This window comes from Drosophila novamexicana, unplaced genomic scaffold (genome assembly GCF_003285875.2).
Source record: "Drosophila novamexicana strain 15010-1031.04,08,12 unplaced genomic scaffold, DnovRS2.1 tig00004549-arrow-arrow-pilon, whole genome shotgun sequence".
In the NCBI taxonomy this organism is placed as follows: Eukaryota; Metazoa; Arthropoda; class Insecta; order Diptera; family Drosophilidae; genus Drosophila; species Drosophila novamexicana.
In genome coordinates this window covers 1,819,909-1,845,512 of record NW_020825047.1, presented here as the reverse complement: position 1 = coordinate 1,845,512, position 25,604 = coordinate 1,819,909, and the positions used below count along the sequence as shown (strand labels likewise).

General features: G+C 37.2%; 1 protein-coding gene across 1 annotated transcript in view; it reads right to left on the bottom strand.

Moving 5' to 3' along the window:
• LOC115769286 (NPC intracellular cholesterol transporter 1) overlaps nt 1-25,604 on the bottom strand; it is a 52,219-nt gene that overhangs the window by 13,678 nt on the left and 12,937 nt on the right. The window contains exons 6-10 of the mRNA XM_030714009.1: nt 23,658-23,876; nt 17,439-17,631; nt 14,474-14,793; nt 13,999-14,289; nt 1,244-2,633 (exon numbers count right to left, since the gene is read on the bottom strand). Coding sequence (XP_030569869.1) covers nt 1,244-2,633; nt 13,999-14,289; nt 14,474-14,793; nt 17,439-17,631; nt 23,658-23,876 — 2,413 coding nt within the window. The remainder of the gene's footprint in view (nt 1-1,243; nt 2,634-13,998; nt 14,290-14,473; nt 14,794-17,438; nt 17,632-23,657; nt 23,877-25,604) is intronic.

The following is a 25,604-nucleotide window of genomic DNA, read 5'->3' as shown; positions in this document are numbered from 1 at the left end:
ACAGACCACACCATTTGCAACTGCACTTACTCAACATCCACGCCAACAATTGAGTCTTAGATAAAAACGGGATTAAAAAAGCAGCACAGTAAACAATTTTTTTATTAGTGCTAAGGCAAACGAGCTCGTAGCGCGAGCTGCATTTAGTGTTGGTAGAAGAGGATTCAGGGTATCCTTTAGTCGGGATCTTGTTATACTTGTTATACCCTGAATCTGAAGGGGTATAATATATTTGTGAAATTGTATGTAATAAGTATCCGTCCATCTGTCTGTATGTATAAACGCAAGGAACTCAAAACCTATAATAGCTATATAGTTGACATTTGGAACGTAGGTCCTTCTAGCGCCCGCGCAGTATGAGTTTGTTTCCGATAATCGACAACTTTTCCCGTTGCCACGTAATCGATCATAATCGATTCCGAAATCCTGTATTTTGAACAAGTCTCTTAGGTTTTTAGAGTTAGAGCCACCAAACTTGACAGGTAGAGTCTAAAATAGTATATATATCAAGTATCTTTAATTTTATAGCTATCGACACCACCCCGCTACCATTATTCTATGTGCTATTAAAAAAAACATGTTTTGGCTGGCCACGTGAAAGCAGCTAGCGCAAGTTGCAAAAATTTCTGTATACATATACACAACACTTTCACGCGCGTCTTTATTGAATTATATCAACAGTATTTTAATTGCGATTGTATTGTTTTCTGTGGTGTGTGTATAGGCTGCTATTTAAAAATTTTTTTTTAGGTAGCAATTAGTTGTTGGTTTGGCTGTTGAGTAGAGAAGTGTCGTCTGTTACAAGCATGAAGGAACTATTTTTTAAAATTAATTTTCATTACTGCTAAAGCTTATAGCGCGAGCTGCATTTGGTGTTGGTAGAGGACGGCTTAGGGTATCTGCTAGTCGAGAACTACCGACTAGAGGGTCTTTGTTTATTTTCATTTAATTTTGTAAAAATAAGTCGAGAGTCAGATTAAGCTTAAGAGTACACATACGTTTAACATGTCGCGATTGTTCGACCACTATTTTTATGCATATATTTTAATCTCTTTTACATCTTATTGCTCTTTTTTTTTGCAATTAATGCTTTAGTTTTATGCTTTTGTATTAGCCACTTGCGTAATAAAATTTTTAAATTAGAGTGGACATCACCGGTTACTGTCTGCCAATAATTATTAAATTAGAGTGGACATCACCGGTTACTGTCTGCCTATAATAACGAGTATTTAAATATTCTTACCTTGATGAGGACAGAAGCTGCCATTCTTCGGATTATACTTGCAACAACTTGTTGACAAGGCCCAATCAAAATAATCGTCAATCCAACTTGATGCAGGGCGAGCAATATAAGTTAAGTTTGATCGTCGGCTAGCTAAGTAAAGTTGCGTTAAAACACTGTCATCATTGCAATATCGTCCTGAACATACTAAATTCTGATTAGAACTATTTGAATAATTTATATCTCCCTTAAGTACAAAATATACTGGGGGGCCAATATTAAGATGTTCGTTTAAAGACTTAAAATAATGTAAAACAAAACTATCTTCAGGCATTGCCAATTCTTGATCAAGTCCGATATCAATTTTTGGAACAAAGGCAATACTAGCACAAAGACATCCAAAAGATAAAATCATTACAGTTACTCTAACAGCCTTTTTCATGAGAAATGGAACGTAGACACTTCTAAAAAATTTGTATAAAAGCCCTTCATTATTGTGCACTATATCTGACTTTTTACATTTTATAAAACAGCAAATATCTAAACGATTTTCGTCTTTTCGTTTTATGTCCAGCGTGAACAATCCGATAAAACATGTTATTTGTAATATAAAATCTATTAGTAAAGCAGCACCAGCGTACAGCGCAAAAGCTTTTACTGCAGGCATGTCAGATAGGCTACCAAGAAAAAAACAACAGCTTTCACTTACAGATGTTAATAACATGCTTGGGCCTACTCGTCCTAGAACCCGCCCAACTTGCTGTTCTGTCGTTTCATTAGTTCTACGCTGATCTCTTTGGAAAGTCTGAACTAGAATAAAAATATTGTCAACTCCAACTGCCAGTACCAAAAATGGTATTACTTCCACAATAATTAAAGTGGCTGGTACCCCAATATATCCGAAAATACCTATAGAAGAGACTACTGACGCTAAGACTATGATAACACCGCCAATGCCTAGCGTAATTTTACTGTCAATCAGTGATCTTTTTAGTTCTTGCACATGTCCAAGGGATATGGCGATATAAATAAACATAATAATATATGAAACTAATACGGTTAATACGTCCGACTGGGACTCTCTATTTAATTCATCCTCAATAGACCGCTCAGTTGTGAATGCTATATCCATTGACTCACTTTTGTTATTTTCTATATAGTTTATCATAAACTCAACAAACGATTTTTCCCATTCTAATGCATGTACTAATTTCCCTTTGTCATGGTGGTTTTTAACTAAAAATGTTAAAATTAAAGCATCAGCCTGCTCATATTTTGTAGTGCCTGTAAGTTGTTCCCCTGGCTTCAGAAACCCTCCTAATGCAATCGCTGGATCTACAGGCCCTCCGTAAGAAGCTAAACATAAATATGGGTTACTGATGCACTGATACATTTCATCCAAATAGGTAACCTGAAATAAATCAATAAGATAATACCAAATTATAGGTTATAATAATTTAAACAATAAGAATAGTCATCTTCGGGGTACCGAAGATTAAGGATAACCTTGCAAGCATATATAATTGCAAGATATTGACGACATTTCGAATTTTATGCAAGCAAGTATTTAGAACGAAGTTCGACTGCTGTTACGTCAGATCGGTAATAAGTATGTATGGACATGTATATCTTATAAGATGTAAGAGCCAAAAATTTGCCATTTTGAACATTATCGATAAAAATCGACAACAAAGTGCTGGATTTGAGCATTATTTGAAAAATGTACTTTTGGAGGTTAAATCTTAGATTGATTAGTTACACAGATTTGAATATAGTAACTCATTAACAATTTCATAAGGAGAAATAATAACACCAAAGGAAACACGTTTTTTAAACTTGTGTGTTTCTTAACCGATCTGGATGAAATTTACAACAGTATATCTTCTTGAGATATAGAATAGTTTTATATTCTCCAAAACTGCATTTAAATTTAAAAAATTTGCTCAAAATAAATTTCGACATCTATTTTTATCGATTACTTGGAAACGGGGCAAGTTATCGAATATCAGAAAAAAAAACTTGTTCTGCAAGGCACTAGTAGGGCCCACAATTTTAAGTCTCCAGCTTTAATAGGGTATAAGATCCTTACGTTCAGACATACGGACAAACGGACAGACGGACGGACAGACAGACGGACGGACGGACGGACAGACGGAAGGACAGATAGACGGACATGGCTAGATCGACTCGGCTACATTTGCACAAGAACATCCTACCCTTTTTACACTTTTATAATGTGTTCGGGGAATAAAAACACCCTGGCGTACACTTACAAACTATCAACTCTATTATTTAGAACTTATAAACTTATAATTTACGAGCTTAATTACATAAAGAGACATTTACTTCGTTTAAATCTGTGAAAAGCTATTACAAAAGAAAATATTGCGCTCAATGGCATGCAAGGTTTCCAGTTTGATGGTTAGCAAAGCTATCTATCGCAGATATATGTACAATAATTCAAGAGAAAGCAGTATTGTAGAATGAAAGTGAGAAAGCATATAATAAGAATACTCTTCCCTACTTTTACTACATAGCTTGCAAATAAAGTTTTTGTGTTTGTGAAGGAGCACCGCCATACATAAGTGTTGAGGGAAGGCATCCCAATCAACGCACCGAAAAAGGCTAGTGTACAGAAAACAACGTCTGTTCTGTTTCGTAGTTTATTCAAAAGAGAACAAGATTTAAAGCTTCTGTTATCAGCAGTCGTGTTCAGATATCGATTCATCGATATGTACTGTAACATGTTGCACTAATATAGAATATTTTAAAAACAAATATTTACGCCAAAAGCCATGATCTGCGTTTTCTATGTTTCACACAGTGTGCGCAAAACGGATACGTTTCGGATAAAGTTGTTTTTCCTTGCAAAGTATAACTTTTCTATTACAAATATTAAAACATTGATGGACCGAAGAATATTAAGAATTTACATTGAGAAAATATTTGCAAATCAGTCATGGTTTGTAAAATTAAAATTTAAGTTGATATTTTTACCTAAAATGTTGTAGAAATCAGTAAACATATTTTTATTTGCAAAATCACATAAAATTCCTATAAATCATTTTATTGCGTGTATGTTTTAGAAAATATAAATTTTCAACAGTGTAATTATATTTTTAAATAACCATGTCCGAATGCCACATAATTCCTTTTCTTATTTTCTTATTAACCCATTAAAAATGGGTATATTGTATTTGTGCGAAAGCCAAATGTATGTAAGTATGAAGTATATATATTCTTGATCAGTATAAATAGCCGAGTCGATCTAGCCATGTCCGTCGGTCTGTCCGTCCGTCCGTAAGTATGAACGCAAGGATCTCAGAACCTATAAGAGCTAGAGACTTGAAATTTTAGATGTAGGTGCTCCTAGGGCCCAGTGCAGGTCGAGTTTGTTCGATAATCGATAGCTTACTCCGTTTTTAAGCAATCGATAAAAATCGGTATCGATATCCTGTTTTTTGGGCAATTTTGGTGAATAATAAGAGCTTGAGTCACCAAACTTGACATATAGCTTCTAAAATAGATATAGATATATATATATATACATATATTTAAATATATATATATATATATATTTGATATTTGAAGAAGAGGGTTCAGGGTATCCCCTAGTCGGGAGCTCCCGACTAGAACCTCTTAATTGTCAAATTTTTTTCGTACAAACGACTATAATATGGTTCTCAGTAGGTACCACATGTATTTTAAAATATTTTGGGCATTCTTTTTTACTTGGTAAATTTCTTATGAGTAGAGGATCTACCACACTAGAGTGGAAAGCATCACATAACCATCATTGAACATTAAGCTTGGACTGGTAAAAGCTTTGGTAAGACGGATGTAAACAGCTTATCAAGATATTTTTAAACAACCTTTTCCTCTCATATTTCCTGCAAAATTTCAAGAGGGAGTTCTAAGCCTGAAGGCATTTGGAAACTGTTGAATTAACAAGAATTCGACACTGTCTTCCACGAATCGTGATGATAGCTTACAATAGACTTACTACGGAACCTTCTGTTTCTTCAAAATTGGGTTTAATATGTCACTCGCATTTCAGTTACTGCACTCTCACTTTCTTCATGGAAGGTCTAGGTGAAGTCAACGACGAACACTAAGGTTGATTTTAGTAGCAAATCAATTCCATGGAGCTTTTGTATCAGAGAATTTGAAGTGCAATCATTATGGATTATGTGAATAATAAAACCTGCCTTACAAGTCAGCCAAGTCGTCAGCGACTGTCTTCTCCTCCAAACAAAAAATTGCACTTATTGTTCTCCAAAGTCACGTCCATCACAGCGGAATTGCAATGACTCAGCGATATTGTGTGATGATCTTGTCGACCGAAAGTCCCAAGATTAGTTAACCAAAGTATCAAGTAAGAAATTTGGAAATAATAAAGATCAGTTTTAAAATTGCATTCACGCCACATAGAAAGTTATTATTTGGGCATTACCAAAACACACCATGTAGTAAAATCAACGCTAATAGGTCTTAAATGAAAACGTTTAAACAGCTAACTTTACTGACGCAGTCGGTAGGATCAAATACAGGAACTGCAAATACAACTACAAGGTCTAAAAAGTAAAATCCTCTTCTTGACAACCCTGCAATAGAGGACTACTAAAAAATATTATTTAGACAACATAAATTAGTGATGGCGTTTACAATGACAGAAAATCTTAGTACCAAAATTGTGAGGGTTTATTATCGATCAATTTAAGGCCTGCTTATGGGTAGAGTAAAATTCGTCCAAAAATGCTACGCACAGCCTGATACTAATTATAATAATGCAGTATTTTAATAGAAATAATAAGTGGGCAGACTTCATATAATAATAATGATATCAGATTCATGTAGACGGATCTAGATAGAACCATAGGATATTGGAATTAAAAAAAAATACAAAATGATGCATATATTGCAGAAATTACTGAGAGAATATTTTCATCTTAGCCAATCAAAACATGACATGGTGCAGTCTGCAAAGTATACATATATCTCTATCAATGGAAAAAATCAAATTATTAACAGGAGATACAAAAAAATTATAAAAAAGATTTAATCTTGTTTTGATAGTACATAAGTATTGTATTGTATTGACACCACATATCATATACCGGCTGAGGTACATTTCAAACATAAAGAAGTCGTAATAAAGTGCAGTAAAAAGATTGGCGCCATACAACTCTAAACGTAATAGTGATACCGTCTTCAGTGATGCGACTCTCGTCTTGAGAAAATTACTGGAAATACGGAACTTCGTCTCGACGCGCAAGTGCACAGTACTTGGAAACCATTTTAGAACGTGCGAATAAATTTAATTAGTAGTAGCTTGCCATCAAATCCAAGCGTTTAAGCCACGCTAGCCTCTTCGATTTCTGGGAAATCAGCACAACATAAATGATCCTTGGAAAATCTATCAACAGTTCTCTCGTTTTAGATGTGCTGTACGGAGTACCTCTTCAGTTGAAATTACTCGGAAACAATGAGATCCTTTGAAGATGACGAGCTCATTGCGAAATCATATTAGTTAATAAAGCGGATATTTTGGAACAAGTATAACCGCTACAACAACCACTTAAGAGCCTGAATCGGATTTGAGTCTTATTCCCGTGTGTAGGAAGCCCTAAACCCAACGCGAGCTTTTGTTGTGGTTCTGACAGGCTTTAAAAGAGCGTCATACAGTTTGTATTGGGATTGCTATTTGCGAAACTTTTGTCAAATGACCTAAGTTTGAGTTCTCCAGTATCACGGAGAATGGGTTTTCATAAGAATGTCTCTTTTTAAACGATTCTCGTTATTTTGAAACTGAGCCAGTGCGATAAACCTTAAATGTCCTTAATCGATGTGATCAGGTTTCTGAAAAGACAAAGTAAACACATATCTGTAACTTCCGTTCCTCATTGTCAAAGTCCTTACCTATGAAGAATGACTATATTGCGTTGATTGCAGTGCCCGAAACTGGGCCTGAAAGAATCTAGCAGTGATTACTGCAAGGTATCTTTGGGCAAACAAACATACATATATTCTGAAAAATAATCACTCGCATTAACGTTGTGCACTGAACAAGTTACGGCTTGACACTGATCGTTCGACTCTCGTGGTTTAGCGTTGGGCTGATACTCTCAGTAATCTTACTCTCTAATGGCATTATGCAAAGGACGCAAGCGCTCGTGGGAACAGACATTCTGTCCATCACTTAGAATTTATTTTGAAGTTTCTATATATTGCATGCTAATTGGTAAAACTCAATGAAAAGTGAAGAGCCCTACCCCCAATGTTGTAAACAATCCTGTTAATCCTTATTGTTACATGCATAAACTTGGTATTCAAGGTATACTCTAAACACAATAAGCAGATTTATAGAAGAAATCTACGTCGCGCAGAAAGCTTCGATAAAGTCTAACAAAAAAATATAGAATATTTTTTCCTATACATAGTAAAACTAATTCCTCTTCATTAAGTCAATAAACATGGCCCAAACGACAGTGTTTTTCACGACGACAGCCTTATTGCTGATCCCAGACCTTGACGATGGTAAAGCCGATAATTTGAGCTATTTCCTAGATAAGTTGTAGTTATTCGACTTATAGCCTATGTTCACATTTCTGACACATTTCATGAAATGTCACATTTTTGACAAATGTGTGAAATGCGCCCTGTGCGAAAACACATTTCACACATCTTTCAAAAAAGGCAAATTTTTCAGAAATGTGTAAATTCGCCCCGAACATTTCGTGTTTCTTCTTGCGATGATTAATCGAGATTTCTTTCGATGTTGTGAACAATGGTATATCAACGAAGGCAAGCGGCAACATTTTTTTTTTTTTTTATTATGAAAATCTTTATTATATTAACAGATAATATGAGTTTTTAAACATGTACATGCTTCAAAATTTGCATTTAACAATGTTTGTTTCTTAGTTTATTTTCTCCTGCTCTACATAAGGTTAAGGCTAAGCTGTCTTTTTAAGAATTGTTTTTAATTGTTTTGTAAAAGACCGAAGTGTCTTTTCTTCAGTCTATTTATAGGAATAGATCCGACAAGGGCTTGTGCAGATCTGTTTTGGTGGTTTATCAGTCTTTCGTTATAGCGACTGGAGTAGAAAGAGATCTGATCTTCTATTAGCGTAATATTCAGATCTCTGTGAAGGGTCAGATTACTGACATACCAGCTGCAGCCAGTTATTAGGCGTAAAGCTTTAATTTGGATTGTCTGGAAACGTCTTCTGTTTGATTTGGCAGCTGTGCCCCAAATCTGGATGCCATATCTCCAAGTTGGCGCAATGATTTGCTGGTAGATTTGAGTTTTGCACCGTAATGGAAGCTTACTTCTTCGGTTCAACATCCAGTGAAGTTTGTCTCTCTTCAGATAACAGGTCGAGGGTGATGCCCAGATATCTGGCCGAGGATGCTTGTGGAATTGGTTGCATGTTGAGAGAAACTGGTGGAGTTCGTTTACGTCGTAATGTGAAACAGACATTAATCGATTTGCTGGTGTTAATTCCCATGTTCCACTTCTTGGCCCAATTACCAAATTCATCGAGGTATCGCTGAATACCTGTTGTTGCTTCACTTTCTGATGTGTTTGAGTTTAAAACACAGACATCATCGGCGTAAGAAGCCAATAACATGCCAGAATTATTAATTTGTGGGATGTCGGCTGAAAATATTGTATATAGAATAGGAGCGAAAACGCTGCCTTGTGGGACTCCAGCAAGTATTGGGTTGATTGGCGATTGACTATCCTGGACTTGTACCAGGAACTTTCTATTTTCCATAAATGATTTTAGTAGTTTAAACATATTAGCTGGGGTGGCTTGCTTAATTTTGGCTAGTAATCCTGGATGCCAAACACGGTCGAATGCCTGTTGTATATCCAGAAATACTCCGTTGCAATATTCGCCTTTATCAAACGCTTGAAGAATGTGATCAGTTACCCGATGCACTTGTTCTACTGTGCTATGATCAGCGCGGAACCCAAATTGATGTTCGGGAATCGTTTTATGTTGGTTTAAGTGATCAAGTAGCCGCGGAGCAATAAGTCTTTCGAAGACTTTGGAGATGGAGGGTAAAAGGCTTATAGGTCGATATGAGTCGGTATTTCTTTCAGGTTTTCCAGGTTTCAGTATCATTGTTATTCTTGCGACTTTCCAATGCGTGGGGAAGTGTTGCAATCTTAAGCATGCATTAAATATTATCGTGAGCATAAGAATTGCTCATTTTGGAAGGACTTTCAGTACTGTATTATTTATAAGATCAAGACCTGGGGCTTTCTTGTTTTTAAGCTAACGGATTGTTTTGCTGACCTCTTCTAGACGGATGGCTTTGATTGGGAGACACGTTAGTAACGGAGTTGAAAGAATTGCCTCGGTGTTTTCTTTATCAGCTGTTGTGGCTGTGTCCAGTGGCGTAAATCGCTCGGCTAGGTGTTCCATTCTCCAGAGTTATTAAGCAGGGGAATTACTTGCTGTGGTTGCCGTTTGATAGTTTTTGTAAATTTCCATATCGAGTAGTGGGAGTCAGCGGTGTAGTCCAAGTTCGCCAGCAATGTATCAAAATGCTTGTTGCGGAGAAGTTGTAAGGCTTCACGCAGCTCGCTGGCAGCTCTTCGCCAAAGCATTTTGTCTTCGGGATGGTGGGTCCGAAGGTAGCGCCTTCTTAATAATCTCTTGATGGCTAAAAGGTTTGCTATTTCGGGGGAAGAGCGACGTACTGGTCGATTAAAACGTGATTCAGAGTTGCTACCGTTATTGTTTGCTTCTTCGGCTGCTTGCAACACCTTACTAGTAAAGAGATCAACCGCATGATCTATGTCGTCCCCGGTGTTTATATCCAAATTGAGATGGATGGACCTATTCAGTGAGTTTCTGAATGCTGCGATATTGGCATTTCTGGTTAGGAGCCGCGAGTTCGTTGTCATCTCAGTTCCTTCGGAGTCTAAGTCAATGACCAATGCAAGATGGTCAGACTTAAGGTCCCAACTATCGGATATTCTAAGCATTGCGTGGGGTACGCCTTTGTATATTGCAAAATCGATATATGAGGGCGTGGCATCTAATCTGCTGGGGTAGCAAGGGGGGGCGCATGTTGCAAGGATATCAGCCTGATGCGTTTGGAGAGTGCAGGCAAGCTCCCTTCCCCGTGCGTTGACGGATCTCGAGCCCCATAGAGGGTGTTTGGAGTTCCAATCGCCTGCTACAATATATTTGCTGTTGTTCATGCAGCTGAGCAGGTCAGAAAAATCGTCGCTCCGCCAGGTGAATCTGGGGGGACAGTAGATCGCACCAAACGTGATTTCGCCAAGATCTGTGTTGACTTTGACAAGTGAGAGCTGGACTCGCTCTGTGGCGATTGGCTCGAGAGGAAAGTGCCTAATATTTCTTCGTATTATAACAGCTGCTCCTCCTGCTCCTCTGTCATTAGAATGAATGGCTGTGTATACACAGAATCCATTTAGTTGGATAGGTCTTCTGCTAGTTGTTTTTATTTCACAAATTAGGGCTATGTCGATCTTGTTTTCTGTGATGAAATTACATAGCTCTAGGATTTTGCCAGTCAGACCCCTGGCGTTCCACACTAGTGTTTTGAGCTTCATTTTTGGTTGGCCGATATAAGTAGAGCCATTATTTGGCTCTGCATCTCAAATAGTTTATTTTGCTGCTCGAAGAATTTATTAAAGTTTTCTTGCATCACTTTAATCATTTGCTCAAATTTCGTCTCATGAGCCGCTTCGTTCTCCCACTGGGAAAAGGTGAAAGGCGATTGAGCTTGATTATTTTGCGGCTGTTGTCGCAAATGTACTCGCTGGGTTGTGTGCCCTTGGTGTTGTTGTTGGTAGTTATGTGTATCACTATTAAAATGATTGGTAGCATTAAGTGGAGCCTGCCTTTTGGGACCTCTGTTTGCATGACTACGTGCCATGTCTGCATAGGAGATTCCAGTTGCTTTTACGTAAGGGGATGGCGCCAAAGCAGTATATGTGCTCGAGGGTCCTGCACTCTTTGTAGGTTTTTTCTTAGGCTGTGTTCGTTGCAAATATTGTTTGAATTTTTCGCAGCCCTTGAAGTTGGCCGGATGATCACCCCCACACAGGGCACAAGTGGCTGGAGTATTTTTTGGACGTGTGCAATCGGACGTTTTATGTTCTTCGCCACAGACGACGCAAATGTATTCTCGATGGCAATATTTGGATGTGTGACCGTAATCCTGGCAGCGATGGCATTGAGTTATTTCTGAAGATTTCCTTGCGACCTCGATGTTTACTCTCTGTCTGCAGAAAAGTTTGGACCCAAGAACAATTTTGTTATTTTCTTTGGGGACTAGACTTATGAAAAACATGTTCATAGGATTGCCTGTCTTCCTTGATTTGGGGTTGTAGATGTTTAAAGCTTGATGGCCCAATTTTTTTAGTTGGTCCTCAATCTGTGTCTTAGATGTGCAGGGGGATAGTCCTAGAATAACCACCTTATAAGGCTTGTCCTCTTTTAATTGGTACGAATGAAACTCAATTTTATATGCGTTTAGCTGACGGACAGTTGCTCGATAGCTTTCAGAATCTTTGGCGTAAATTCTTGTTATTCCACCCATCGAGGATTTGACTTCAATGTTGTCCAAATCGCAAGCTTCTTCTATACAGATTAAAAGCTCTTGAAGATTGACTACGTCCTGAATGACAATAGGTGGCGGCTTCGAGGTTTTTTTTGGCTGTGTTTCCAGGAGTGTTATTGTTAGACTGTGATCCGGCAGTTAACCGTGCGCGGGCAGCAGCGGCACTGGTACTGGAAAGCTCACTTTCGAGGATGTGGTTTTGAGGTGGAACAAGACCAGGATATAACTCATCTAGATCCATATCAGGAGTTTCATCTTCTGCTAAAATGGCGAATGGGTTACCTTCTAAAGGATTATTGTCGATTAGTGCCGAGTTGTTGGCGGCGGTAGCATTGGTGGCATTGATGGTGTTATTATTGTTTGTAGCTGTTTTTTTTTATGTTTAAAGCTGGAGAGTTGGGCAGCTTGCGTTTTTTTTGCTGTATTAGCAAGTGGCGCGGTGACAGATTGGTCGGTTGTTCATTAATAGAGCCGTTATCAGCAGTGGGCTGATCCGCATTGCCCTCTGGCAATTGGGGAAAATTATTATTACGGTTAGTCATAATGTTTGCAAATTCGCGATTTGAATCAGTCATTTTAAATATGCTTGAAGTAAGTTTTATGTGATTGCGACTGTTTTCCATTTAAAATTTGCTTCGAAAATTCCTCGGGCCTTTTCTGCAGAATTTCGCAGAGCGGGCCCACGTATTTTGTTTGCATACGCACAACGAAAATAACTTTTTTGTAGTAGAAAGACCGACACAAAAGAGAGATTCCGATGTCTGGCGCCGTTTCTCCGCGCGAAACTTGCTGGCGAGCAATAAAATAACGGTGAAATTTAAAGAGAAAAGACACAACGTTTTTTTTTTTTCTGCGCGACGATCGAGACCGCGAAATTCGCTGGCGAGCAATAGAATAGCGGTGAAATTTAAAGAGAAAAAACAACGTTTTTTGTGCGCGGCGATCGAACAGAGCTGCACGTCTGCACGCTTTGAAAGCTAGATCGCGAATGATGCGGCAACATTGAATAAGAAATTTAGAATTAGAGTAATTCCACAGATTTTAGAATTTAAACATGGAGAAATCTCGAAAAGAGTATCTTAAATGGAGCCCTTACTTCGAGAGCGCAATTGTTGAGTTTTGGAAGAAGAACTTGACGGCGCCTATGTAAATTAAAGAAATTCGATCAGCTGTTTTTAAAAGAAGCGGTATTTTTGCCCCTCACATGTTACTGACAACCGGTGGAACACCAATATGTGAAATTCGAAAATGAGACATTTCTTAAACCAATGGACAGAGGCTATTAATCTTATTTGCAAGCCGACACGTTTAATAATATAAACGAGGCAGTTATCAAATTTGTCAACAGTTGCACAGAAACAACTGGATAAGCCAACACTGTATTATATTACAGTTAATCCATACCGGTGAGATATTAATAGATATCGTGAAAATGTTTATGAAGGAAGAAACAATAGAAATGGCTACAGAAATAACCAAAATAGAGGTAAAAGCGCCAGCAGTAACAACCGGCAAGATACCTAAGATAGAAGCAACTCCAGATCAAGCAATAGAGGAGGAGAAATTAAACGTAAAATTGTACAATGTAAATATCAGCCTAGCGAACCTAGTTAAAATAAAGAACAACAAATAAATGTGAAAATTCACATTTTTAGCCGACACAGGTACTGATTTAGCATTACTATAATGCAGAAATTATATGAAATGTAATATTAACCCTTAACGGTTGCCCGTATTCCGGTACACATGCTGACTATGCAATCCAGATGCGAATGCAATTCCAATTTAAAGCACCGAAATAATACCAATTTTAATCTTGCAATTGGGTCTTGAGCAGTCACAGCTGGTTTGGCAGAAGTTGTTGTGCTTGGGGTTGTGATTAAAACTTTGGTTTAGAATATTTATGTATTATGATTTTCATCATTGTTGGTATAACCCAAAATGTGCATTTTACTAACTTAATCTAGACTAGGTATGCTATGCACAAGCATTAACAAATTATATATACTAGTTATGCATTTAACGAACATGCTTATATATATATGTATATATATTGGTGACTACAACTACTGTTGTTAATATTTATTTGTTTAACATAATCTTGCGTTTGAAATAGAGACACGATTGAACTTGAATGAAACAAAAGACGTATCTATAATACTTACATTAAATCCATTATCCTCATCATTATCATCAAGTCGGCTTATATCATCTTGGAAATAGCCCCAAATAGATTGAATAACGCAATCGGAAGCTTTTACATAACTATTGTCATCTTTTAGGGGAGCATAGCATATATTATTTAAAAATGTTCCATTTGCGTCGATACTTTGTATTTGCTCCTGTAGATCCAGTACATCAGATAGAAAATCTTTTCCAAATATTGGACCAAATTTTATTGGTCCGTTCGACGTATTATGTATAATGTAGGGCAGATCTACAGCTTTAATTATTACCTTAACAATAATAGAAAAGATTATTGTATTGTCAGTTTAAATTTACTGTAAAATATAACCGCACATTCCAATTGCTACAACTGACACTCTACCCGTGACTTACGCTGTTACATAAGCATATGTACCAGGGTTAGAGGGTTAGAGTTTAAGCAGACGCACACATCAATTTTGTATTTTACTTTACCTGCTCAATTCTAAAGAAGGGTTCAAATTTTGAATCAAAAAAATCCCTTTCCATTCTAGATTTCGAACTTGGCGAAGCCCAGAGCTGCACTGGATCGGTAGTAATCTCCACAAACGTAATGCCATAGCCCAACATCACCACGACGCTTGCACATGCAAACAAAGTAATCCATGGATGTGTTGCAAAAAATGTACCCCATTTAGTAAATATGTTTTCCAAGAAATATTCTGTACGTGCACCAAGCTTTTCAAAATATCTTGGCTGTTGTCTGTACATAGAATCGTCGGTTACTTCTTCATTGCCAACGGGAAAATCTTCATCTAAAATAAAACAATTTTTTTTGGATTTATTATTACATAATCAATTGGAAGGGATTTCATCCCCCCTAAACTATGCTACCCTGTTAACAAAGCTGAATTGTCCAGATGGACTCGCTCTTACTGCGTGGCTGAGTTTTAAAGTGAATATTGCTCCGGTATTCTAGTTGTGCTCTTATTCTGTCTTAGTAGTCCTCAGCATTTACCAGGTAGAAGGTAAAAAGAACTTTTTGGGTTCTCTTACTCAGATATCCTAAAATTTAGCTCGATCTTCTCAACTGAAGATTGTCTGATAGGGGATAATTGGATTAATATTAAGGAGTCATTATATGAATCGAAAGCCTTAGGCCCATTAAACATGCGAGAAGTAAATTCCAGGTTATTGGTAACAGATCTAAGTTGCAAGCCTCAAACCAGGCACATGTGACAGGGACTGCATCGTAGCGGTAAATTGTGTCGAATGGGTTCGGACAGATACTCGCGCTGGCTGCCGATTGGCTGAATCTGATGTTTTTCTGGAGACGGGTAAAAGTCTGTCCTGCGCTTCAGTGTATCCAGCTAGATGCAAAAGTAGACATCCGCCAAGGAGGATATATTGTTCAATCGAAGAAGATGTATGAGCTTAGTTGTTGCCTAAAGGTCGATTCGTGCTTGTCAAGAGATTTTCGGCCTTCGGCTCTCGAGGCACTGCGGCCCCAACTGTTAACTCCAATTTACGCTGCTTGAGCACTGTAGCTTTGTGTAATTTCCACTGTTCACACCGTGCGACTAGCATCCAATTTGAATTGTTTCAGGATACCTTACAACTCGTTCTTCCCTCGATGCAATATCCACAATGCTTCCATGTGAAAACTAAGTTCCCTTGTTAGCTTTTTAAGCTTATTATATGTTTGCTTGGTGGTGTCATGTACGAGTTGTCTTTTTAAGCTTGCATATGCAATACCGATGTGCAGACGCTAATGTATTGCTTTGGGGTATCCTTTAGCAGATCGTCCGCTCTATCAAGTTCTGTTCGTACCACAGGTTTGGTAATTGGCGTGAACGATCCACAAGGTTATCGCAGTGCTTATTCTTGACCACATGCACATGCAAAACCAAGCGAGAGACTGGGACAGGGGCCAAGATCGAACTATATAGAGGTGGAATACGTGTTTTCGTAGTTCTGGTTTTTCTAAGCTTAATTATTTAACTCTGCACGTCAATGGGTTTCAACTGTACGATTGTGCAAGCCTTAATGTTGCCATTAAAATCTGTAATAATTGATAGTACTCGCTTTTTGATATCTGCGCCTGAATTAATTACCTGATATGCTTCCCTCGTTATAAGGATAACTAATCTGAATAAAAAATCTGAAACTAAGATATAGGAAAATCATCCCATACAACAGCATCGCCCTCAATTTTCTCATAATCCTAAGCAATTTTTTAAGTTTGTTAGCTCCAAACGACAGACATCTATTCTGGAATTTTTGGGTAAGTATGAATACAACAGTGCGAACACTGATCTACGCACCGATCCTTTCGCAAACTTTTTTCAAACTAACTACTCCTCCCCTCTAGGTATAATACAAATCAGCCTTATCCACATCACAGGCGGTAACTTGCATCTTAAATCCTCTTGCTATTAAAAATTTGCTACTTAGCGACCGTAGCACAATCAAGCCAATATACTCACTGGGCCCTCATGGTGTGCCCGTTTGTGTGTTCAGGTACTATGCTATGCCTGTCTATTTAAAAATTTATCTTTAAGCACTACATTGTTCCGAACATATAGAAAAGATCATTTATAATTCCTCTCCAGAAGAAAGTAGTTGAATCGGATGCCTAAAATTATACAGGTATTTCGAAATTGTCCGCTATTCTTACCGGAACCTTTATGCAGCTGCATTTTATCACCATCCCAATGTGGATTCGTGACGTGTGGATCTACAACCACTGATGTTATAGAGTTTACTTCCCTAGAAGTAGTGGTTTTAAAAAAAAACGCAGCCTATACCGATTTTATAAAGGCTTACGATTCCGCTAATCACTCCTTCTTGGCTTCTAGGTCAACCTTTTGAAATGAATCTATAAGAATTTCAGTAACAACGCAAAATGTGGCTTTTCGCTTATAAAACACCACACGTACGAATGCCTATGTCGCAATGCGTTGATGCTGACGCGACCAAGGAAATCGCTTTCATTAACAAGGCTGGTCGATGATGCTCTGTTTTATCGTGTTTTAAAAGTATTTCAAAGTTAATTGAGCGAAAGAGTTTTGTATTTAAGAAAGATTCTTAGTACTTTTGCTACGATTTCTAAAGACAGATTTCAAATACTTTTTTTTCGGCATAGCCAAACTTGTTCTAAACTTCCTTAATACAATAGCCCTCAGAAATTTGCTTTTACTTATATTTCTACAAATTGTACACTAGAGAGAAGTTATTGTCTCAGCCAATGGCACCTATGTTTGTATACATCTTAATATATATATGTGTTATTATTCACTGCAGTAGCTTTTGCTGCCGCCGAAATTAATTTTATTATTCTTGCGCCATATGGATATCATATGTGATTGTCTACGTGCTTTTAAAAAATTTAGAACATAGTAGAGCACAACTAATTTTTAATTAGTCAATAGAAGCAGTTTTTGCATAATTGAATACTCACCACTTATTGAGTCTTTGGTAAATAAAAATGTTCCCAATAGAAAGACAACTGTCCCAACAGTAAAAACAACCGTCATAATGACCGTAAAAGCGTCGAATCCTGCTATTTTAAGTTGGTTAGGTGTAATCGGTTCTTCTGGAGCTTGGGGGCATGACAAATCACAATCAGTACAGGAGCACGCAGGCAGTTCACTCTAAAGGGATATAAAAGATTCATTCTTAAAAAAAAAACGAAAAGGTATGGATATCTTCGACACTCCGAAGATTTAATGATACGTCAGAAAACATATCTATGCAAAATATAATATGCAGAGTATGATGATCATAGTGGAACTAATAAATACCGAATTTAGTCAAGTATCTTAATATAAAAGAGGTTTCTATACTACTTTTCGACGGATCGTTCCTATGGCACCTCCGATGTAAATAGGATTTCACATAGAAATAACTAGCCTGGCCCCGAAAAGAGCCGCCCGCAGATGTATTTGCCGCCTTGGTTCCACACTCGCATGCACTGCTTGATGTTTAGGAAGTACAATGTTTAAGAAGAAAATTCACCTAATTGGATGGGTCATCACATTTATGGAAAACCCGAAAATCTGGAAGGGCGGAAAGCTAGTCAAGCAATGCTATTTCCCGAAAATCCTATTAATGCAGAATATCATAAAAGACTGGGAAAGCTGCTTCGAAGGGATGTACCCTCTCCCGTGGATTATTTATAGCCTAGAAAGATTACGGAAGGCGCGATTAAAATCAATTTTGGAGCTCAACAGATATGAGGTAGTAGAGGAGAAGTGGTGATAGCTATAAAATGAAAAATACGTGATACATATGTACTATTCTAGAATCTACATGTCAAGTTTGGTGACTCTAGCTCTTATTACTTACCAGCATAGTTAAAAAACAGTATTTCTATATCGATTTGTATCGTTTGCTTGGAAACGGAGTAAGTTATCGATTCTCGAAAACAAACTCATACTGCGCATGGACTAGAAAGACCTGCAGCTAAAATTAAGTCTCTAGCTCTTATAGGTGAGATCCTTGCGTTCATACATACGGACGGACAGACAGACGGACATGGCTAGATCTACTCGGCTATTGATGCTCATCAAGAATATATATACTCTATGGAGATGCTTCTTTCTGCCTGCTACATAGATTTATACAAATACATTATACTCTTTTTACTGAATTTTAAGGGTTCGTGGTATAAAAAGAAGTACTGCTTAATAGACACAGTTACGTGTGTTAGTGCGTGTGTGTTTGATACAAATTTTGCACCTGCTACACCTGCTACATAAAAAGTCATGCTATGCTCATGTTAATTCAGGATGGTTGAAAGTCACAACCCCAGTTAACCTGAAAATTTTACCAAGCTGCAATGCTATTGTGTTTCATGGAGCCCAAGTCGATTCTCAGAACCCGAGAGAAAAGTTGTATGGAAAAGTGTACGAGAGTTATGCCCAAACATAACAATCAAAGCACTCACAATAAAGCACTTAAAGACTGCATATCTCAAGTTCAACATTTCCAGCGCCTATTGTTGACGTTTTTGCAGAATTCTAAGCATTTCAGTAATGGATCTTAAACATGGGTTTTTCCATGTGGAAGTACAGAAAAGCATATACAGCGTTCAGCGCAAAAATATTGTTGTATGAATTAAAAAAAAAACCGTTTAGGTTTTGCAATTGCAGTCAAAATATCAGACAAATTCAGAATATTAACTTAACACATAATTAAAAACAACAAAATTATGAAACTAATTAGCAACGACCATCTGAAGCAATAAGGGAAAATAAATTAAATTAAATAAAAATTTGTATTAAAGGAACAATAGAGATAGATGTATCTCTAATACTGGTAGACACTGGATCAACTTTCAGTACTCTAAACACAAGAAATGTACATGCATCAAAATATAAAAAACTTTACAATTTTCTAAAACCATATCCACCATTTAAAAAATTAAAAACAACAATTACGTAGAAAAAATAGGTTCAAGTGAATTCAATATACAAAATATACAAGGTCCACATGGGTAGCTGTGCCCATGTATAAATCTAATGATATTCTAATGGGTATGGATTTTATCTAACGATACATTGATTAAATTGATTTTAAACTAAGTCAATAATTTTATCATTGGTGTTAAAATGTTATTTTTGTTCAAACAATCAGAAGAAATTGCTTTACTGGAAATATCAGCAACGTCTTGAATGCGACTCCAAGGAATTTGTTCATAACATTCTAGCGATCAACGAACTTGGTGCCATTTACGACGCTGTGTGGTGGAATGTGACATAGCGGTATTTATCTCAAATCATCCTTGTGGACCACCAAGTCTGCCTTGACATTTTGTTCCATGCATAAGGCTTATTTTCAAGTCATTTGGTTGCGTTTCCTAAGACCTTGTTTTCTATGAGTACTACGAATACTTTGTACTGTCTTCTCCGGTTCTCTTTAGACCGTAAAGATTTCGATTTTCGGGATCTCCCTCGTTGATTTTATTATTTACAGGACCGAACTCCAAAGAACCATTGGAGATTGGTCTAACAACTACACCGGCTGTAAACCAGATTTTGGGCGCACCCAGTTGTTAGGTGATCCTTGATTTCTTGTAGTCGCAAACTCAGCACTGGTTCGTGTCCAACGATGTTAAGCAAGGGCGTCTGTGCTGACTCGTGCCAGGTGATCGGTGATAATCATTCTGCCTTCGTCTACTAATGTAACAGTCTTATAATTGCTCGCCTGAGTGTGACACAGGGCATGCCGCATGTATGCCGCTGGAGTATGTGTTGTGGCTCGCCAACTTGCACAACGGTGCGTAGCCGGTGGTCGAGAAGTCTGTAACAGCCATAATTTTATCGGAGCATTCCACAACAGTGTCGTTTTTTAACAGCAGCATGGGGTTATTGTGAGCCACGGAAAATATTATAACTTTCTTGCAAATAAACTTTACTTGTGGATAATCAAATAATATGTGGACTATGGTTTCAGACTGAAAGACATTTATATTGGATACCTCCATTAGGTTTACTATTGTCACTTCTGTTGGATGTCGAATTTGAATAGACTCCAAATCATTGCATTCTAGGATAGTGGGGTTTAAATGTTAGGTTTGAACAGAGTGATTGACAACATTAGGTTCTGAATTTCTGTGATTAGCATTCTATTTCTGGACAGCAACGCCTCGTATAAGTGAAACGTATTCGTCATCGCGCCCATTTTTTCTTTAAATTATTTATTTGTTTTATCGGTGAGCTCATTTATTTGCTTTTGTGTTTCGATATTAATCACCGCTTGTCTGTTGTTTGATTCGATGAGCAGTGACTCGGACATTCTAACTCTTTCAGAGTCTGCGGCATCTAGGGTTTCCGCCACTATTTTTGTCATTGCTTCTGGGAAGTCTATGCTCCTTCATAGCGGACAATTAACAACGGGCATGTACATTATCCACATTTAAGAGTTTAATAAGAGCAGACGTTTCTTAGTCTGCCTGAATGGTCTCTTCAGAACATAGCGGGGTAAGGTTGTTGCCTACTCTCCAATTTTCTTGAGGAACACTTGTTCCCCTAGTTCGGGATTGGCTATTATTTTTTAGCTGGGCTTGCTTAAACTCCTCACTTGACTCGTGAATTACTTCTATCTGTTTTTTCCTGTAACTGAGTTAATCGTTCGGTTATACTCAACAGTCGCTTGCGAGCTGAGGTTTTTCCTCCAATTTGATGTACCTCACGATCTCTAACAGGGTGCTGTTGAAACGCTCCTCCTGTACTTGCATATGTAGTTCAAGTGACTGAACTATACTATATTTTCAAATATACCATATACAAAAAAGGAGCGAGTATATATGATTTTATAGTATTTATGATTTTATTGACTTTTCATAATCGAGTTTTTCATTTTATTTACTCAATCCTGACGATAACGTGCTAAAATGCAAGAACTTCGCACCGACGTGGCAAACCCTTTCATTATTTCATATTACTCAGTCCTTCAAAAGGGAAGAAAGCCACCGACTTTTGAGAAAAATTGAATTTGTAGGTAAGCCAGAGCAGTATTCTGTAGTGTGAGGGAATAAACGACAAGTCATATGTATTCCTTACTCTCTTGACGTCTGAGCGCGCGAACCCGAAAAAAACGAAGGCAACTTTGGACAAAAATCAAAGGCTGGTGTTCTGTATAGATATAGTGTAGTATAGTGCCATCATGGTAATTGGTTTGTCTTCTTGTGAGAAGACGGCTCCAATACCATATGTAGGAGCGTCCGTCGTAAAGTCAAACGGTTTCTTAAAATCGGGGTACCTTAACAAGGAAATTCAGAAGTATTGGAACTACATATCATTTCTTTGAATTCCGTTTTAACGGTACCACTATGTGACCAACATGGGTAAACAGTCTTGGTACTTCTGTTCCATTTCAATATTTTATCATCGGTCTTTAGGGCCAATATCGACCCTTTCAGTATTAACAAGTCTAGGCCTATAATGGCATCAAACGCTGTTAGAGAACATAATAGAAAGAACGGGGCCTTTTGGACAAATATGTGTACCCAACATTTTTTCCTTACCCTGTTAGAACCATGTACAGAACTAACAGTAAATGAGGAGCCAAGCGGAACTACTCCTTTCACCACTTTAACGGGCTTTTTGTAGTTCTTGGTCTAAATTAAAATCATCAATTGCCTCCCATCCAGTTGCCTTTGGATAAACGGCAATCGAGAGCGTCCTCTACAAAATTGTGGGAATCGTCTTCGCCACCGTAATCGTTGTCGTCATCTGTAGCCGACGCCGCTAATTCTGAGAATCCTGGTTCTCAGATTGCTGGTTGATATTGTTCAACCTTTGGTGCATCTGGCCGGTTATACGGTCAGAATTTTTTTGACATTTTTGGTTACGATTAAGTTTAGCATGCAATTAGGGTAGGTAGAGTGCTGATGGATTAGTTACTGATGGATTAATATCGATAGGTTCCTATGGTTGCCTCTGATGTTCCCTACCGTTTGATGTCTGGTTACCTTCACCCTGTTGTGGCCTGCCCTGACCCTGTTCTCTGATGAAGTGAGGGTTTTTTTGTTACTTCGTTTGTTTCTTCTTTCCCTGCCTGTCATTTTTGCGATACTGTTGCCTATTACCCTCAGAAGCATGAATACTCTTTTCCATAGCTTTGCCGTATGAGTTTCCGATCATATGTTACTTCTATCGATGCTTCCCTTAGCTTCTCTAGCAGAGGTCAATGCAGCTGGCAACTCCTTGCGCAGTGATATAGACTTAAATGATTGCATTGCTTCTGACAATTTTATTTATCACAAGTATCAATTGTTTTTCCATCTCCATTTCTAGTCCTTGTTGTAGGACAAGAAGTGTAGTTTTGTCTGCATAGGCGCAGTCTAGCCTGGTAATTATGGCATCAAAATTCGGTATTCGTTTTATCGTGTTACTAATAGCTTTCTTTCTGTTCTTGTTTCTTATGATAGTGACAGCTTTGTAATGCGCATCACTACAAATTTCGTACGCATTTACGGCCGACTGCTGCCAGAACTCGTACTCAAATTCAGGTATAGACTTTACTAAGTCTAAGCTTAACTTCACACCTAATATTGGAGAATACATTTCTGCCTAAAACGTCCGCTTTAACCGATTTTCTTGTTCAGTTAGTGCACTGATAACAGCTCCATTCTTGGATCGTTTAGCAGGCAATCTGCACCTACGTCTTCTGAAAATAGGCGATCGTCACTGTCGAATTCTTGAAAAACTTTATCAAAACTGTGAAAAGATATATATTGTATTAAAAGGAAATAGCTTGTACAAATTTTGAAATTGCGAAAAAGCTATTTGCTGCAACATTTTCAAACTAAAACCAAAACATAATAAATATGAAAAGAACGAGTTGGATATTGATGATGATCAAGAAAATATACACTTTATGGGGTCGGAGATGCTTCTTTCTACCTGTTTGCACAAATGCATTTTACCCTTTTTACCCAGTTTCAATCGATTTAGGATAATAAAAGTCAAAAGTGGAAGCAATCATAAAACTTTCGGTAGGTTTAAACGTAATCGTAACTCTAACATTCTTAATAATAAGAAATTTGACAAAATTCAGTGTTTAGTTCTAATACTAACGACGAGTTTTAGCCAAGTTTTACCAACCTTTTCGCATTCGACAAGCGAGTATGAAAAATAAATGCTTCTACGAAATTCTAAATCATGCAACTTACATTTACTGCTTCATTGCACGGTATCGTCTTAGGATTCAATGGGGTAAATTTATTCGTGGTCGAGTTTGTTGGATGTTGAATATATGTTATTTGAAATGGAACATATACATTATTGACATCTCCCATATAGGTAAACCATTTTGTAGGACTGCATCGTGATGCTCCATAGGTCCCGCACATCAGATCCAATGCTAATTGACCGGTTTGTGGAACAGACACCTGAAAGTAAAAATATTCGCCAATTTACAAATATAACTTTTGGAATTAAGTATAAAAATAATTTTTATTTTTATTTGTTCACATCAACAGACTTTCAAACTAGTCTATGTGGAAAAACGTCTCATATATCTGTAATAAAATATGCCCTTAATAAAAGGATAGAGAGCGATAAAACAAAAAGAAATATATATATAGTGTTACCATGAACATTCTTTTGACAAAGGGATAAAATAAAAAATGAAAAAGGATTTTAATAAAATATAAATTTAAAAACAATTAGATTTCCAATAATTTCCAATCAATTAACCTATATGATATACAGTAGGTACAAGCAGACAGGCGCACATAGCTTAATCAACTCGATTATTATTTCTGGTCATGAATATAAATACTGTACGGGTTCGGAGATTCTCTATGTATAGTGCCAGCAAGTGGGAGTCATTAACTTAACGATTTATAAAATTCCTTTGGCAGAAGTCGAACTTTAGCTGTTGAAGTCCAAAGTAAATTAAATTTGTATATTTTTACGCCTAATCAAGTAGCTGTGTTGTTGTGTGTTGTTATTGTATATTTCAAATGCATATCGCTGCATTTGTGTTCAACTGATACATAAATTGCACTCTTATGACTTTTCAAATTGTGCTTTACTTTCTATCTGCGTTCAGCGGCATGCTGGTGCTGCGCTTCTCGTCTTCATAATAATTAATCTAATACTCTTTTTACTCTTGCATTGCATTGGAACAATAATCCCAAAAAGGTGTACAAATCCTTACCAAAACCAGATTTTTGTAACTCATCTTAAGCATTTTCTTCATTGTGCATTCAAAATGCGCGGGTAAGTTAAGCTTAGCGGAAGATGCTAATGCTCTTTATAATAGGGTTGCTGTCTTTAAGAATTAGATCGTTGGATTTCCCTACACAAAATGCAAAAATCTTATCAGACTCGATCTACTATATAAATTAGTTGCCATCGGAACGATCGGTTTATAAGGTTATCTTACCCTAACTTTGCATTTTTAAGTTTTATTATACCCTTTATATATGTATGCCATATGTTATCACCAACGGATCACTACATCATATAGCTGCAATAGGAACAATCATTTAAAAAGTTGGTTCTAATATGGAAACCTTCTTATACCCTCGCAGAGGATAATATAGTTTTGTCGTGAAATGTGTAAAGCAAAAAAGGAGTCATTTCCGACCCCATAAAATAAACATACTATTGATCAGTATGTATCATCAGCCGAGTGGATACAGCGATGTCCATCTGTATGTTTCAATGCGAACTCGTCTCTCAGCTTTAAAGCTATCTTTTTGAATCTTTGCAGAAGTGCTTCTTTCTGTTGCACGCAGTACATATGTCGGAACCAACTGGATCACTATATCATATAGCTGCCATAGGAATGATCGGTCGAAAAGTAGGTTCTTGTATGAAAAACCTTTTGCTTATTAACTAACTTGACCAAGGTTTCATAGTTAATTTCTTTATGCTCCTTGGCTAAGGTTTTATAATTAATTTTATTATGATCCTCATATGTTTGCAAATTTTTATCAAAATTCATTATTATCCTCATATATTTGTAAAATCCGATCAACATCGGACCATTATATAAGCTGCTATAGGAGAGATGGCTGAAATAGGAAGCAAAATAGTATGTTTTCAAAGATATTTCAACAATTCAGCATCGAGCTATTCTTACATATTTGCAAAAAAAGAAATGTCTA